Source organism: Bos grunniens, chromosome 21 (assembly GCF_055505025.1).
Source record: "Bos grunniens cultivar Pamir isolate PY7600 chromosome 21, Bosgru_T2T1.0, whole genome shotgun sequence".
Lineage (NCBI taxonomy): Eukaryota > Metazoa > Chordata > Mammalia > Artiodactyla > Bovidae > Bos > Bos grunniens.
Window position 1 is genome coordinate 30562657 of NC_141185.1, and position 16244 is coordinate 30578900.

At 35.6% G+C, this 16244-nt stretch overlaps 1 protein-coding gene across 17 annotated transcripts in view; it reads left to right on the forward strand.

The window, feature by feature from the left end:
* The window catches only part of LOC147349325 (uncharacterized), a 226912-nt gene that overhangs the window by 66857 nt on the left and 143811 nt on the right, over nt 1-16244 (forward strand). For 6 of the 17 annotated variants that reach the window (XM_086365224.1, XM_086365223.1, XM_086365228.1 and 3 more), the window contains one exon: nt 9376-9567. The exons of 7 other annotated variants lie outside the window; for them this stretch is intronic. In XM_086365224.1, the coding sequence (XP_086221350.1) occupies nt 9489-9567 (79 nt within the window). In that variant the 5' untranslated portion in view covers nt 9376-9488. The remainder of the gene's footprint in view (nt 1-9375; nt 9568-16244) is intronic. 4 more of the 17 variants (XR_015150339.1, XR_015150346.1, XR_015150347.1 and 1 more) reach the window with 1 other exon arrangement.

A 16244-nucleotide genomic window follows, 5' to 3' on the forward strand; every position in this document is an offset into this window, starting at 1 on the left:
TTGTAATTTAGAATTACTGAATATTTTAGGAAAGGGGCTGCTTTTTGCAAGCCTTTTTTTTAAACAGCAGAGGTCACCTTAGTACAAACCTCTTCAGGGGGGAAATGCTTTCTGTTCAGTGGTGATAAATTAAGTACTTTTAAACCATCAGCAAGTCTTCTCTTATTTCATTGAAACTAAAAAATCAAACACATATGGTTAGCTGGATTTTTTTTTTAAGCTTAGACAAAGTGAATTTTTTTAAATTAAATTACTCTCCAAGTTTACATCCTTTAAAAATGATTATTTTCCAAAATGAATGTGCATGATAGGAAATAATATAAGGAATAATAGCATCAATTATATTTCCAATTTGCTTAACAATCTTAATTTTTTATTTACTATTAGAAAAATATCCAGTGAATCATTCTGATCCAGTCACTGTGCCTTATTTTTAAATATATAAAACATATCCATTAACAAAGAATAACTAATAAATAGCTGACTCAATGTAAAATTTTCCAAAAAGGGAAAAAAGTCATTTAATAAAACTTCGTTTAATAGAACATACATTAACTTCGATAAATTTATAGTAAGCTCAATTTTTGTTTTATGACTATTTTGATGTTGAACTGTAGTCCATCTAATCTTGCACTATAATCTACTATGGGCATTTGCTTTTCATATGTTTGAATACCAGAAGGTATACAATGGATTGCTGTTTTTACAAGATTTCACATAAAATATTCTTTTAGTTATCTAAAGTTCATTAGAATACAATTTTAATTAAAAATTATGTCTGGTTACATTACATCCTTTAAATATTTAATTCATATTTTCTAATGAGCTCATTACCTACAAGGTACAATCAATTTTAAACAAATATTTCTAATATCCTTTTAGTTACATGTGTCAGCATATTATTTTCATGTTATAATGAACAATAACCATTGACAACGAGAAAAAGATTTCTTAACATCCTCTCCTTTCCCTGCCCTTTCCTTTTCCTCCAACAGATGACAAAGTTGCTTTAACTTTCACGCTAAGATGGTGAAGACAATTGCCATTTTTAAGGGAATGAGAGGGAAATTCAAAGAAATAAAAATGTCCAGGAAATTCTTAAATGCTATTTTAGATTTTAATCACTTTATTAGATTTCTTGCTTGAGTGATTTGTGCAGAAAACATTTTATCTATTTTGTTTTCCTCTGATTACCAAACTGTGTTAGACACAAAAGTCTACTTGAAACCAGCTTACAGTTTAAAGACAGGTTTAATAACAGGTGAACACTGGAAAATATGCAAACAAAATGGCAGACATGAATGACTTCATTTAAGGCATAATTGCTTCTCATCAACCCAAGAAATCATGCAGAAACAGTCTCTGTTTTATCCAGCCAGGAAGAGACCAGAGAAATCACTCAGGCAGAGATACTAAAAAGAAGGTCCATTCTTGGGTCTCAGCCAGACAACCACTCCACACACAGATCCAAGCGTAAAGACAATAGTCCTTAGAATCACAGTTCATCATAACAGATAATTATACAGCAAGTAAGACAATAAGGTTTTTTGGCCTCTGACTATATAGACTAATTGCTGGCTATGGAGCTCTGCCTGGAAGGCACACAGCACTGCCTCTGCAGTGTCTTCTTATTATGTGAGGACTGGTGTAATTTGGGTGGACAAGAGCTTTAGTGTCTAGTGAATTCCATATGGTGGCTCTTTCTCTTCTGTTGATTTTCTTTTTTCCCTGACAGATATATAGCGGTATTCCAAACAGTTTCTGAGTTATCTATCTGGAAGGAGTTTTAAAATGAAATAATCCTGCCTAGTATTCCAAAGAAGTTGATTTATAAAAAGAAAAAAGATTAAAAAAAAGACACAAGAAAATCTGGCCATTCAACTACAGTGTTTGCCTTCATACCTTACAAAATATTAAAATTAGGATATGATGTCAGGTTTTATTGAAATGCATATGGGTATCAGCAGATTTGCTGGGTAATATAGGCAAAATTCAGAGTTAACAAACAAACACTGCTTTCAAATATGCATCTGGAAGGAATAAATTCCTCCCTTCATTAATGTGGGTTTTATTGTCATTGTTCCCTTTACTCTCTAACAGGATCTATCATGATTGCATTTATTGTTTTTTTGTTTGTTTGTTTTAGTTTATTATCAGGAAATGTGTCTGTTTTATGAGTGAGTTCCTGGCAAGTTAGTAAGGGATTCAGAGGCTCTGGGTTAGCAATCCCTTCTTTCCCCATCAGAAACAAATACCTCTCTGCAATTTGCACAGCTCCCAACCCCAGCCAATTAACTTGAAGTTGAGTTTTGACTCAAACTCGTGACCCTTCAAGCCATCGACCCCTATTCTACCTCTGGTGTCATTGAACCAAGTTAGGGTAAAAATAATCTCTGCTATTTGTGTGTGTGTGTGTGTTGCTTCTTTTCCTTTTTCTAGAAAAATAATAATAATTGATGTTTCTAAGACCTACTGAGGTCTTTAGAATTCCTAAAAGCTTTCTACATGGTATTTGTATGTTTTCCCCACTTTGGGAGGAAAAGAGAGCTGGGCAGGATATTTTTATTGAATAAAGTTTGCAGTTCACGAAAGGCTTTCTTGCTCCCGTGCGCAAGTGCTGACCATTACATCATGCGCCCTGAGGGTTGTGCTAGAAAAGAAAAAAAGAAGGCGAAATCAGCAAAAATAAAAGAGTTCTTCCTGACTTGAATGGAAAAAAGTGCTTGTTTTTTGTTAAACACCACAAATTCGTAGGAAGGCTGGCAAGTGTAATAGCATTCTGAGCATATGCTACATCAGAGGCACAAAGCCCTCCTTTAAAGAAATACACACAAAATGTACATTTTGATTCCCAAGGTTTGTTCAAATAAAACTATAGTTTCCCAGCTATGTCATCTATTTTAAAGTTAGTTTAAAAATTCTATTAGGATTAAATATGCACTACCCAAACCAATCTCGTTTCACTCACTTTTTATTGTAAATTAATTTGAATTTTTTTCCACTGAAAAAAGATAAAAGGTGGATATCTTTTGAAACAAGGTGAGCTGAGAGTCAAAATAAAAAAGAGGTCCTGGGCAAAGTAAATTTGCTCTTTTTTCCCCCTGCTTTATTCCAGTTTTCTAAGAATGCAGTGACATTTAGCTGTTGGAGATGTTTGGTGTGTTATGTATAAAATATATAGTTAGACACTGTAAGTAATAGTATAATAGAGGTTCCAGGATATAATGAGGTTCATATGTCCAAAAGGAGCTTTGAACAGTGTCTGCAATTTAGCTGTCATTAAATACTCATCTCATTTCGACCCCATTTGTCTATTTTTAATTGGGAATAAAGTGAATTCACTATTTATTCGTGGTTTGATTTGTAGGGAAAAAAAATGAAAACAAAACCAAGCCCCACAAGGCCAATCACTTTGCTATTGTGGTGGTATTTTAATGCATTCTCTTATTCTGTGTGTTTTTTTTTGAAAGTACACAGATCTTAAATACCGTAGCTAGAAAGTTGATATGGTTTGGATTTCAGATGATAAACACTACCAAACGGTGTCATATTAAAATGTAAAAACTCTGCATGCATGCCACAGCCTCTGCCTGCTATGAGTTTGGTTGTAGGAGTGTTTTTTTGACTTCTAAATCACACATTTGCTAAAATGAGCTCTGCTAGATATCAGTTTGTGCTCAGGCACAATGTGTCTCAGTCAGATTCATAAAACAGATAGCTGAACTAGACTTTGACTTTTGACATCAACAATCTGACTTCAATATTTCTCCACAAAAAGAGACTCCTGACTCTGCACTGTTTTCACGTGATGGATAGCTTTTCAGCTGCTGACAGCACTGAACATAATAAATGTATTCATTAGCACTGGGGGCTGCATATCCCCATGTCTTAAGTTTTACAGCTAGTGGCTTTGAAATGCCACCCAGAAACACCTGCAGCACTGCCTCGTCTCTGCAGAACCACAGAGCCACTGTGCAAAAATATTATTATAAAGTTGTCTGTATATCAGCATTTCTGTGCTAAACAACCTTTTAATTGCCTACCCTCTAATTTTTCTTTGCCTGGAAACACTTGCAGGCACATATTTTAATTTAAGCTGCTCTGTTTGACTCCTCTGATCATCTGGGTTTTCATTGTCATTGCTTCACAATAATTTAATGTCATATATAATGGCATCAAATTGGGGAAAACCCTAAAAGCTGCCAATCCAAAGTGATCTGAATGTTCCCGCGTACAAGCCTAGATAAGCTTGATTTGTTTGTGCCAACATTATTCATCACATTCTGTGTCTAACTGGGCCAGGGTTCTCTTGCTCTTGCGTTTTCAAATCCTCTTTCAACATACACTGAAGCTTCTTAATCAGTGTGTTTTCTATACTATAGTTAAGAAAATGGTTGAAAGTATGCGTTTGAGACCAAAAAAAAAAGTATTATGATGATGCTTAGCGTACTACTATCTAAACATTTTACCATACTGTTCTTTCACTCGGTTCCTGTTAAACAAATTTCATTTTGTTTGCCGCTAGAAGAGGAGAGTTGGACCACATGTGCAATTCACCATTTGTTTTAGATTTTCATTTAATAATCTACAGAGAGATAACTACCCTTAATGAAAACTTATTTGTGAGTCTTCTCCAAAGCTGATCATATATGTCTTCATGGGAGAAGAGTTTTATTTTATAGCTAATTAAAAGTTTCTAAAGATGCCGTGGATTTTTTGGGGGTGCAAATTAAAATTAATTAGAGTTATTAAGGAGCCATGAAAAGAAGGATTTGAGAAATAGTGAGAAATATTATTTAAACCCTAATGGAATTCAGTGAAACCCACAGGTCTATTACAGGCCCCTGATTTGCCAGGATCACTGCAGGGAATCTAACATTAATAAGCACACTGGTAATTAAATCATTTGTTACTTTGTCTGTAATGTTGTAATGTTTCACTGATACTCTGTCAGAGCTCTTTGTGCAGATCAGAGCTAATCAAAGGTAATCAATTTTCAGCATTTGAGAAATCTGTAAATGATTATACATTCATCAGATCATTTAGTGGAGTGCAAGGAAAGTGCAATGCAATTAATCTTCCTGCATGAGGAGGAATTACCACCACAGAATTCAACAGTTATAATTAATTTCATTGTCTTGCTGTGAATTTTGATTGCTTTTCTTTGGACTGTATAGTACAAATGATGATTCATTGCAAAGTATTTGCAAAGCAAACACACCAGTGTGCTATGCAAATTAAAGTAGCTGTATAACAGATAGGTTTCAAACTTCCTATTTACTCAGGGTTGTTGAGTACTAATTTGCCAAATAATAATTGCTTGTTAACTTTATACACTCTTCCCTTGAATATCAAGATTGGTAACCAACATAAATAGAAAGCACGTGCTATTTTGTATCTTATGGTATGTATGCAAAATACTAGTTAGCTCTTAAACTTCTTCCCTTTACCCCAGTAGCCTAATTTAAGCATTAAAAATTAATAGTTATTTACCTCTGAAATAATTTGCTATTTATTTTACTCACACAAAAATAGATAGTAACAAATAGATTATGCATAGAAATTGTCTTGTAAGTGTGTTGTTTTTTCCATTATTGTAACTATAAATCTTTAAGAGACTTTCAAATGAAACATTTGATTCTTAGAATCTATATCTAGAATGTTGCTTGTTTTAAAAATAAGTAATTTTTGATACATAGTAGGATGTTGCCAAAACACATTCTCCATAATTTGCAATTTCCTATATAATTTCTTTTTAGTCTTCTAATATTGTTCATTTAAAAATGTGCCTATGGGAACAAAAGCTGATTCAAAATGACCTAAAAATTCATCTCACATTTTGTGAATAAAATGAAATGATTTTTAAAAATGAAACCAAGATTAGTGACAAACAATGAAAAAACATGTATAACTTTAATGTTAACTGTTAGCTAAATAACTTCAATTCCTGTGGTAGTTAAAATGCGGATCACAAAATTTCTTTAAATCGCTTTGCAAGATCCAAGTCTCTGTTTTCCTCCTGTTTAAACCCTGTAAGTCTTGAAATCAACTCTGATTCTCTCAATTCAAACAGATCCATGAACATGAAACCCTATTTTAATATTTCTTAATCAAGAAGTTGAACTATGTGAATCCCAGTTGAAAACCAAGATAAGATATTACTTTTCCTTCAAATATATTTTGTATGTGATGTTACTGAGGCCTTTGTTGAATGCATGTTGAGGAATAAGTCATTTTTCCTGTATATTAATTTTTAAATCTGTGAATCAGTTTAAATTAGCTCAAACCATTACTTGCTAAAACCAGAAGGGTTAATATATGTCTTTTTTCTATTCTGAAAAAAAAAAAACAAAACCTTGAATAGGTTAACTGACTAAGCTAATGCATTGCAAATCATGTACAATTAAAAATGTCAAGGTATTTTCACTTAACATTCATGATAAGGTAACTAATACTAGGTAATAGACCAACATAATGCAAACATAATAGTAAACTAATGTTATTTTTTTGAGAGAATTAAATTATAAAATTGTCTGGAAATGCAAAGAACAGTCAAATAACAAATGAGGCCCCCGTACCACTACTTTGCTGTCAAAATTAATAAAGCAGCTATGGAAAAGTTTTTGGTAGCAACGAATCTTTCACATATTTTAAAATTCATGTCTAATGTGGAGATGCCATGCACGCCTCATTCAAAATTTTGATAAAAGAAAAATAGTATACAGGTACAGAAAAGTCCTTGTTTATTAATCTTAAACATATGTACATTTTCTACTTTTTCACAGGAACTGTTTCTCTTTTATTTATTCAGGTTGCTTCTATCTTGAAACGATTTTCCATTGTTGCTGGGATCATAGCATTCCTATTTGTCAATTCTTTCAAGCTTTCATATTTGATGCACCATGCTGATTTCAGTTATTGCAGTTGGTTCAAGCATTATTATGTGCTAAATATAGCTCAACTAATTTAAAATTATTTGAACTGCCAAGCTTAGAAAATTCATTTAAGAAAAATCAATTATTTCAATTGATGCCTTCCATCATAATGTCTTAAGGTTGAATCTCCAAATATTAATCCATTTGATCATTTCGACTAATCAAATTTTTTGGAAAAAAATAGTCTATTTGGTTTAATAAAAGAAAGAGAGATATAAACACAATATAAAACAAGGACAGAAGAAAATGTAAATATATAATGTAACATATTATATGTAACATGTTATAACATTATATATCCTCATATATATATGAGGATCATGAGTTTGCAGTAAAAGAAAAAAAAGAAGAAAAGACGATTCAAATACTGGATTAGCTTCTTTAAGGTGGTGTGATCTTGGGAAACTTTGCTCATGTAAACTTTCTAAGTCTCTTCTGTAAAACGGAAAATCTATTTTATAGGAAGTGTTTTATTGCAAAAGTGCATTAGCATGATTGGCATGTTGTAGGCACTCAAAAAATGAAAGCTGTTATTATGATCCATGGAATGAAGAAAAGGAAATGTGTGAGGTGATGGTGGAAATAGTGGAAGAAAGAGCCCTAACTTCTGGGTTTTATATATGAATGTCAATTTGTTTTTCAACCGTATTGACCTCTTAGTTGTGTAAATAAGGATAGCAAGAATAGAGAATGTTATTGATTAACGAATTTAAAACACATGATTCAGAATGGGGTGGGGATGTTCAGGTTTTCTCCATTCATTGTCTCTTAAAAAGTTTTTCTGTTCTGTTAATGCATTTGAGCAACTCCAAGCTTCTGTTTTTGAATGTTCATCAATTTAGGTCTCTTGTGTATCTATTTTTTAGGAAATTTCTATATTCTCCTGAATTATTAGCTTCTCCTTCATTTGTGTTGGGACAGACAAGTTTCAAATGGCAGAAACATCTCAATAATACCTATTAGCCTGTTCAATATTATTTATCAAGAATAATTCAGAAAATTATGTATTAGATTTATCATTAATTTAGTTAAGCAATGATTTTCTAGATAGGATGGTAAAAATCCAAGACAGACAGAAACTTTTGGCTCATCAGAAGTCAATTTGAAAAATTCAGCAAGGGTCAATATGAAGCTGTCATAAGGCAACCAAAATATTTTTTTAATTAATTTATTTTTTATTGAAAGATAATTGCTTTACAAAATTTTGCTGTTTTCTGTCAAATCAACATGAATCAGCCATAGGTGTACATATATCTCCTCCCTTTTGAATCTCCCTCCCATTTCCCTCCCCATCCCACCCCTCTAGGTTGATACAGAGCCCCTGTTTGAGTTCCCTGAGCCATATTGTAAATTCCCGTTGACTATATATTTTACATATGGTAATGTAAGTTTCCATGTTACTCTTTCCATACATCTCACCCTCAAGTAAAAACTTCCTGGGTTGGGGAGATAGATTTTTATGGTATAGTCTCTCCATAATTCTTGACTTTTGATTAAATCTCTTCTAAGGATTTCTAGTTTGAACATACACAAAAAATCTTTGTAAGTAAAAAGTAAACTTGGGAATAGTTTTATAAGATTGGGAAAAAGCTTTTTACTTTGATTTTAATAATTACAAATCCAGAAAGTCCCTTGTCTGTCATTTAATTAAAAATTTGATGAGATCTGATGTTTCCCCCCAGTGCAAGATTCAGGGAAGCTTTTTATAACTCAGTAGTTATGTTTATTAACAAAATATATTTGATGAATATTTGCTTCCACTGGTAATTTCCATGATTTACCTACTCAGTAACAATTGCTCTTCCTCTTTCTTATTTTTTAATTTCAGAAAGTCTGATTTTATTTTGTCATACATTCAAATGGCTTTGAGGAATCCCCAAGTATAATTAATAAAATGAGTTGGAGAATGAACCATATATATTTTTGATAGATTTTTGCAAATGTTGTTCTATTCTTTTCTTTCAAAGCACCAGTCTTTGAAATTTTTCCTTGATACAAGATGGAGAGCATTATAAATAATCTGACTTAAAGGATATTTAAAAAAAGAAAAAAACTTGATAGATTCTTACAATATCATGAATTATGTGAAACATGAAAAAAAAAGACATGCATACATAACACCTTTCCTGTCTGGCTTCATCTGTATTCATTTGTTGTCAAAACAGGTTTCCATATTTAACTTCTTTTTTTGATTATGCCTTTTCCTTTATTTCATGGAATGATATGTTATTATCTCTGAAGTGTAGATTTCTGCCAAGTTCTATGCACTTCAATGTTAAGAGTATGGCCCACAACTCTGGGAATCTTTGTTGAAGCTGTAGAAATAAAATGAATAGTATAAAAGCTTGATGGCATCTGTGGATAGGAAACTCATTAAAGGCCCCAGCCCTCTGTTTTATTTCTAACCACATTTTCCCTGTGGGATTTCAATGTCTTGCAGGATGAAACCAGCAGGACTCATTACTCACAAAACAATGTTTAGAGTCCTTTGGTGGTGCTGGAATGCTTCTGCCAGTCAGGTAAAAAACCTAGGCCTTTATCCTTCTGGGGACAATGCCGACGAGCTCAAAAACTGCTTGGAAAAGTCATGCCTTTGAATGTAACTGCAGGTGTTGCGCCCCAAAGACTGTTGGTTGGTACCCTCCTATGCAATGTACAATGGGATAATAGAAAATTCACTTTGGAATTCAAACAAAGTCTTAGAGAAATGGAAATAATAGGAACACAATTTTGAGACTTCCTTAGTTTTTCCCACGAACTATGGACCATGACTAATACCCTCAGGGCAAAAAACATCCCTTCGCCTTTAAGGGATGTATACAATTCAGTTTCAGATAAATAAGTTTCATGACCTCACCAATTTTGTGACTTCCATTCATTTACTAGAAAATATATTTAAGTAAGGGGAATACCATGTTATGGATAAGATCTTCAAGACACTCAATCTAATAAAAGATCAATGCATTTGAACATAAAGTATAATAAAGTTTTTTTTTTTTTTCTCTTAAAAAAAAAAAAAAAATCACTGCTCTAACTGGGTTCCCTAAATCAAATTAGTATAGTTCTGACTGAATTGTCTGTCTCTCTTTGGCACTGTGGCTAGTGGCATTTGGGAAATATTCTTAGAACTTGTAAAATTCCTGCAAGAATAATAAGGACCTTGCTATTGTGGAATCAAAGAGATTCAATCACTTAAAGTAGTACTACTATAGGCTTGTCAAGTGGAATTGCTTTTACAGATTTGCTGAATAACTCATCCATAATGGCTGAAAATTTCAGCCATTTGGTTAAAACACCCAAGGCAGAAGAGATTAGTGCACAGCATAGAAGAGCATATGTATAATCATGAAGAAGTTTAGACCACGTCTGCACAGTGAAGTACCATTTAAACATCCCAAGCTCCAGTCATTACCTTATGGAAAACAATGTGAGCTATCTGAGAAATGCCCTGCATTAGCTGATGAGACTTCAATAACGTTTAAGCTTGGTAAAACGTATTTCTAAACAAAGTTGCTATCTTTACAGCTTATCTTTACAGATGAGAAGGTCATGTAAAATTTGACTGGAGGGAATTTAAGAAACAGCTAAATGTGGCAACTATAGAGAGAAAGGTAAACAGTGAGAAAGTGCTAATGTAGTTGTTGAAGAATTGATATCAATTAGATTCCTATTAATAATAATAAGATAAGCTGACAACACACATCTGGGTTGCTAAGATGAGACACTGTTAAGCTCTTCCTTTTTGAACACATTTTGACAATGGAGGCACGTATGTTATTTGTCAATGGGTAAGTTTCAACTAGCAGACTTCCGGTGTTTATTTTCACAATTTTATCTTACTTCTGAAAAAAGAATCAGGAATAAATTGCCATTAAAAAAAAAATGTCCCTCAAGCCTCTTGTGCTCTGCAGAAGATATTGTGAAAGTAGACAGGGATTGAGGAGAGGGCAGGGGTAGGCCAATTTTTAAATGTCAAATTCACCTCTCATTTTCTATGCAAAACATGTCATCATGAATTTGTACAAAGGCTCAACTAGGTTTCATGGGGAAAAAATAGTTTTTTTCCTCCAGTTAAACTTTGAATTTGGAGGTTATATTTATCTTGGGTTGTATATAGCATTCAGTGGGATAAAAACATGTATATAAAAGTTACCTTCAGCTTGAATTTAAATTGATCTGCTTATTACCTTGTTTAAACAATAAAAAAGGAAAATATTCCCCAGGAAAGATGTTTGAATACCAGTATGTAAACAATGATGTCACCTTATAATTTGAATGAAATATTAATGGAAAGAAGAGCAGATGAATATTAGAATATATTATGAAGATAGTAAATGCAACAGAAGGGTATTTTCTATCAAAAGAAAGGTGGTGAAAAATTTAATAGGTATAATTCAGTCTCATTAAAATTAATGCATTTGCAATAGGATATACAGAGTCATTTAGCTTATCTCTTCCAAGAATCTCAAACATCTATACACATTCAGATGAAAGAAATCAAGTTATAAAGGAGATAACTCAATCAACATTATCTTTTGGTTTTTACTATTCACATAGCTCTTGCCAGAAATCATGCAGTAGGTCACTTGCTGTGTTGAGAATCCAACTTTAATTCTAGCACTCTTTCTAAAACACTCCTTACATTCTTCAAAGCAAAGTTGCCTACATAGAAAGGGTTAGAAAATTTCTCTTCACACAAAACTATCTAGGGAAAAAAAAAAAAAAAGTCAGCCAATTAACCTGAGTCATTCAATAGTAAAAGCAGGATTTATTTGATATGTTCCAGATATGCCAGCAACTGCTGTCTCTTCTTCCAAATCAGACTGTCTGTCCCTGTCTACTGGGCTTCTCATTCCAACTGGCTATGCCTAGGGTTTACAGGAGACCAATCAATAGAAACTCCTCCCAAGTATAGACTCAGTTAAAAGATAGGTATTAGAAGCAGCTGGATGGAGCTCAAAAGGTCTGCTTTACTACTGGTAAGTGGTGGCATGGAGGAGTGGTGGGGCTGCACTGTTCCGTCCTCATAGTTTCCAGGAGTGTTTTGGTAAGAATCCTGTATCTGGGACAATGTGTGGATGGAAAGAGCCCTGCACAAGAGGCCTAGGACTAGGAGTAGCACCAGGACATTATTCAAGCGATATAGGGGCTCAGACTGGGGTTTGAGTCCCAGCTTTGCTACTTATCAGGACTGTGAGCATGGCCTTAGATCCAGACCTCATTTTTCTGGAGAAGGGTCACAACCTTCCAACAGCGGTGGCAATTCCTTTATACTCCAAAGTTAAATCGTGTCATCATTCCTAGTCTCTTGGAAAATAAATGATTCTGGTTTGCATAGTCTACTTTAAAGAAGTCTGGCTTAACTTTTAATGGTTATGATTGCGAAGATGGGTCAACTACCTCCCTGACTTTCCTTCATGGTCAACAGGAGGCTGTAACCAATGCCTGTTAACCTCTACGTAGAGGACAAAAATCAATATGAGCTCAACTGTCTTCAAATATTATTATTATTTTTTTTTTTTTTGGCGCCCAAGGTCCGGCCCCGGGTCTCGCGAGGCGGCGCGGTGGCAGCTGGAGAAGTTGGCCGAAGGGCGCGGTCAGCTCTCCGCCCGACCCCTCGGGCAGCGGAGCCGTGGCTCACTGCCGGGTGCGGCCGAGAAGGCGGCAAGTGGCAGGAGGGCGGGGACTAGAGTCGGGGCGCCGGCCGCGAGCGCGCTGGTTTTGTTGTTCTTCAAATATTATTATAGACATAATACTTAGGATTTGTTGTTTGTTGTTGTTTAGTCACTAAGTCATGTTCACATCTTTTGCAACCCCATGGATTGTAGCCCACCAGAATACTCTGTCCATGGGATTTCCCAGGCAAGAATACTGGAGTGGGTTGCCATTTCTTTCTCCAGGGGATCCTCCCAACTCAGGGATGAAACCCACATAGCCTGCTTGGCAGTTGAGTATTTTACCACTGAATATCTGGGAAACCATGATGGTGTGGTCACTCACCTAGAGCCAAACATCCTGGATTATGAAGTCAAGTGGGCCTTAGGAAGCATTACTAAAAACAAATCTTGAAGATGAATGTGATAGATTTCCAGCTGAGCCATTTCAAATCCTAAAAGATGATGCTGTTAAAGTGTTGCACCCAGTATATCAACAAATTTGGAAAGCTCAGTGGCCACAGGACTGGAAAAGGTCAGTTTTCATTTCAATCCCAAAGAAGGGCAATGCCAAAGAATGTTCCAACTATGATACAGTTGCACTCATTTCACATGATAGCAAGTTTATGCTTAAAATCCTTCAAGCTAGGCTTCAACAGTACATAAACTGAGAAATTCCAGATGTAGAAGCTGGGTTTCGAAGATGCAGAAGAATCAGAGATCAAATTGCCAACATTCTTTGGATCATGAGGGGCTTCTCTGGTGGTTCTGGTGGGAAAGAATCCACCTGCAATGCTGGAGACCTGGGTTGGATCCCTGGGTTGGGAAGATCCTCTGGAGGAGGGCATGGCAACTCACTCTAGTATTCTTGCCTGAACATTCCATGCACAGAGGAGACAGATATGCTATAGTCCATGGGGTCACAAAGAGTCAGACACGACTGAATGACTAAGCACAGCACAGCACTGGATCATGGAGAAAGAAAGGGAGGTCCAGAAAAACATCTACTTCTGCTTCGTTGACTGCACTAAAGCCTTTGACTCTGTGGATCACTGCAGACTGTTGAAAATTCTGAACAAGATAGGAATACCAGTCCACCTTACCTGTCTCCTAAGAAACCTGTATACAGGTCAAGAAGCAACAGTTAGAACCAGACATGGAAAAACGGACTGGTTCAAAATTGGAAAAGGAATATGTCAAGGCTGTATATTGTCACCCTGCTTATTTAACTTCTATGCAGGGTACATCATGAGAAACGCTCGGCTGGATGACTCACAAGCTAGAATCAAGATTTTCAGGACAAATGGCACTGTTTCAGTTTTTCATGGAACTAGAACAAAATATTTCACAATTTCTATGGAAACATAAAGACCCTGAATAGCCAAAGCAATCTTGAGAAAGAAGAATGGAGCTGGAAGAATCAACCTTCCTGACTTCAGACTATGCTTCAATGTTAAACAGTTATCAAGACAGTATGGTACTGGCACAAAAAATCGAAATACAGACCCAACAGAACAAGATATAAAGTCCAGAGATAAAGCCATGTACCTATGGGCACCTTATCTTTGACAAAACAGGCAAGAATATACAGAAGTGCTGGGAAAACGGGGCAGCCACATGTGAAAGAATGAAATTAGAACAATTCTTTACACCATACCCAAAAATAAAACTCAAAATGAGTTAAAGGCCTAAATGTAAGACCAGAAACTATGAACCTCTTAGAGGAAAACATAGGCAAAATACTCTTTGACATAAATCACAGCAAGATCCTCTATGACCCATCTCCTAGAGTGATGGAAATAAAACAAAAATAAACAAATAGGACCTAATTAAACTTAAAAGCTTTTGCACAGCAAACGAAAGTATAAACAAGGTGAAAAGACAGCCCTCAGTATGGGAGAAAATAATAGCAAGTGAAACAACTGACAAAGGATTAATCTCCAAAATTAATCCTGCGTGAGTTGCAAGCGGCTCATGCAACTCAATACCAGAAGAACAAACAACTCAAGCATAAAGTGGGCAGAAGACCTAAATAGACATTTCTCCAGATAAGACATACAGATGGCTAATAAACATATGAAAAGATTTTCCACATTGCTCATTTATGAGAGAAATGCAAACCAAAACTACAATGAGATATCACCTCACACTGGTAAGAATGGCCATCATTTAAAAATCTGCAAACAATAAATGCTGGAGAGAATGTGGAGAAAAGGGAACCCTCTGGCACTGTTGTGGGAATGTAAATTGATACAGCCACTAAGGAAGACAGTATGGAAATTCCTGAAAAAATTGGGAATAAAACTACCATACGACCCATAATCCTACTACTGGGCATATACCTTGAGAAAAATATAATTGAAAAAGGCACATGTATCCCAGTGTTCATTGCAGCACTGTTTACAATAGCTAGAACATGAAAGCAACCTAGATGTCCATAGACAGATGAATGGACAAAGAAGCTGTGGTACATATATGCAATCGAATATTGCTTAGCCATAAAAAGGAACAAATTCAAGTCACTTGTAGTGAGGTGGCTGAATCTAGAGCCTCTTATACAAGTGAAGTAAGTCGGAACGAGAAAAACAAGTATCATATATTAACGCAGATATATGGAATCTAGAAAGATGGTATTAATGAGCCTATTTTCAGGCAGCAAAGCAAAGGCAGACATAGAGAACAGACTTCTGGACACAGAGGGGAAGAAGAGGGTGGGACAAATTGAGAGAGCAGCATGGAAATCTATATTACTATATGTAAAATAGACATCCAGTGAGAATTTGCTGTATGACTGAGGGAGCTCAAACCGGTGCTCTATGACAACTTAGTGGTGTGGGGTGGGGTGGGAGGAGGGAGGGAGGTTCTAGAGGGAGGGGACATAAATATATACCTATGGCTGATGCAGTGTGTTGCCCTCTGATGCCCTCTTGCAAAACCTACCATCTTACTTGGGTTTCTCTTACCTTGGGCGTGGGGTATCTCTTCACGGCTTCTCCAGGAAAGCACAGCCATTGCTCCTTACCTTGGACGAGAAGAAATGCAAAAAAGCAAAATGGCTGTCCGGGGAGGCCTTACAAATAGCTGTGAAAAGAAGAGAAGCAAAAAGCAAAGGAGAAAAGGAAAGATATAAACCTCTGAATGCAGAGTTCCAAAGAATAGCAAGAAGAGATAAGAAAGCCTTCCGCAGCGATCAATGCAAAGAAATAGAGGAAAACAACAGAATGGGAAAGACTAGAGATCTCTTCAAGAAAATCAGAGATACCAAAGGAACATTTCATGCAAAAATGAGCTCGATAAAGGACAGAAATGGTATGGACCTAACAGAAGCAGAAAATATTAAGAAGAGATGGCAAGAATACACAGAAGAACTGTACAAAAAAGATCTTCATGACCCAGATAATCACGATGGTGTGGTCACTGACCTAGAGCCAGACGTCCTGGAATGTGAAGTCAAGTGGGCCTTAGAAAGCATCACTACGAACAAAGCTAGTGGAGGTGATGGAATTCCAGTTGAGCTATTCCAAATCCTGAAAGATGATGCTGTGAAAGTGCTGCACTCAATAGGCCAGCACATTTGGAAAACTCAGCAGTGGCCACAGGACTGGAAAAGGTCAGTTTTCATTCCAATCCCAAAGAAAGGCAATGCCAAAGAATG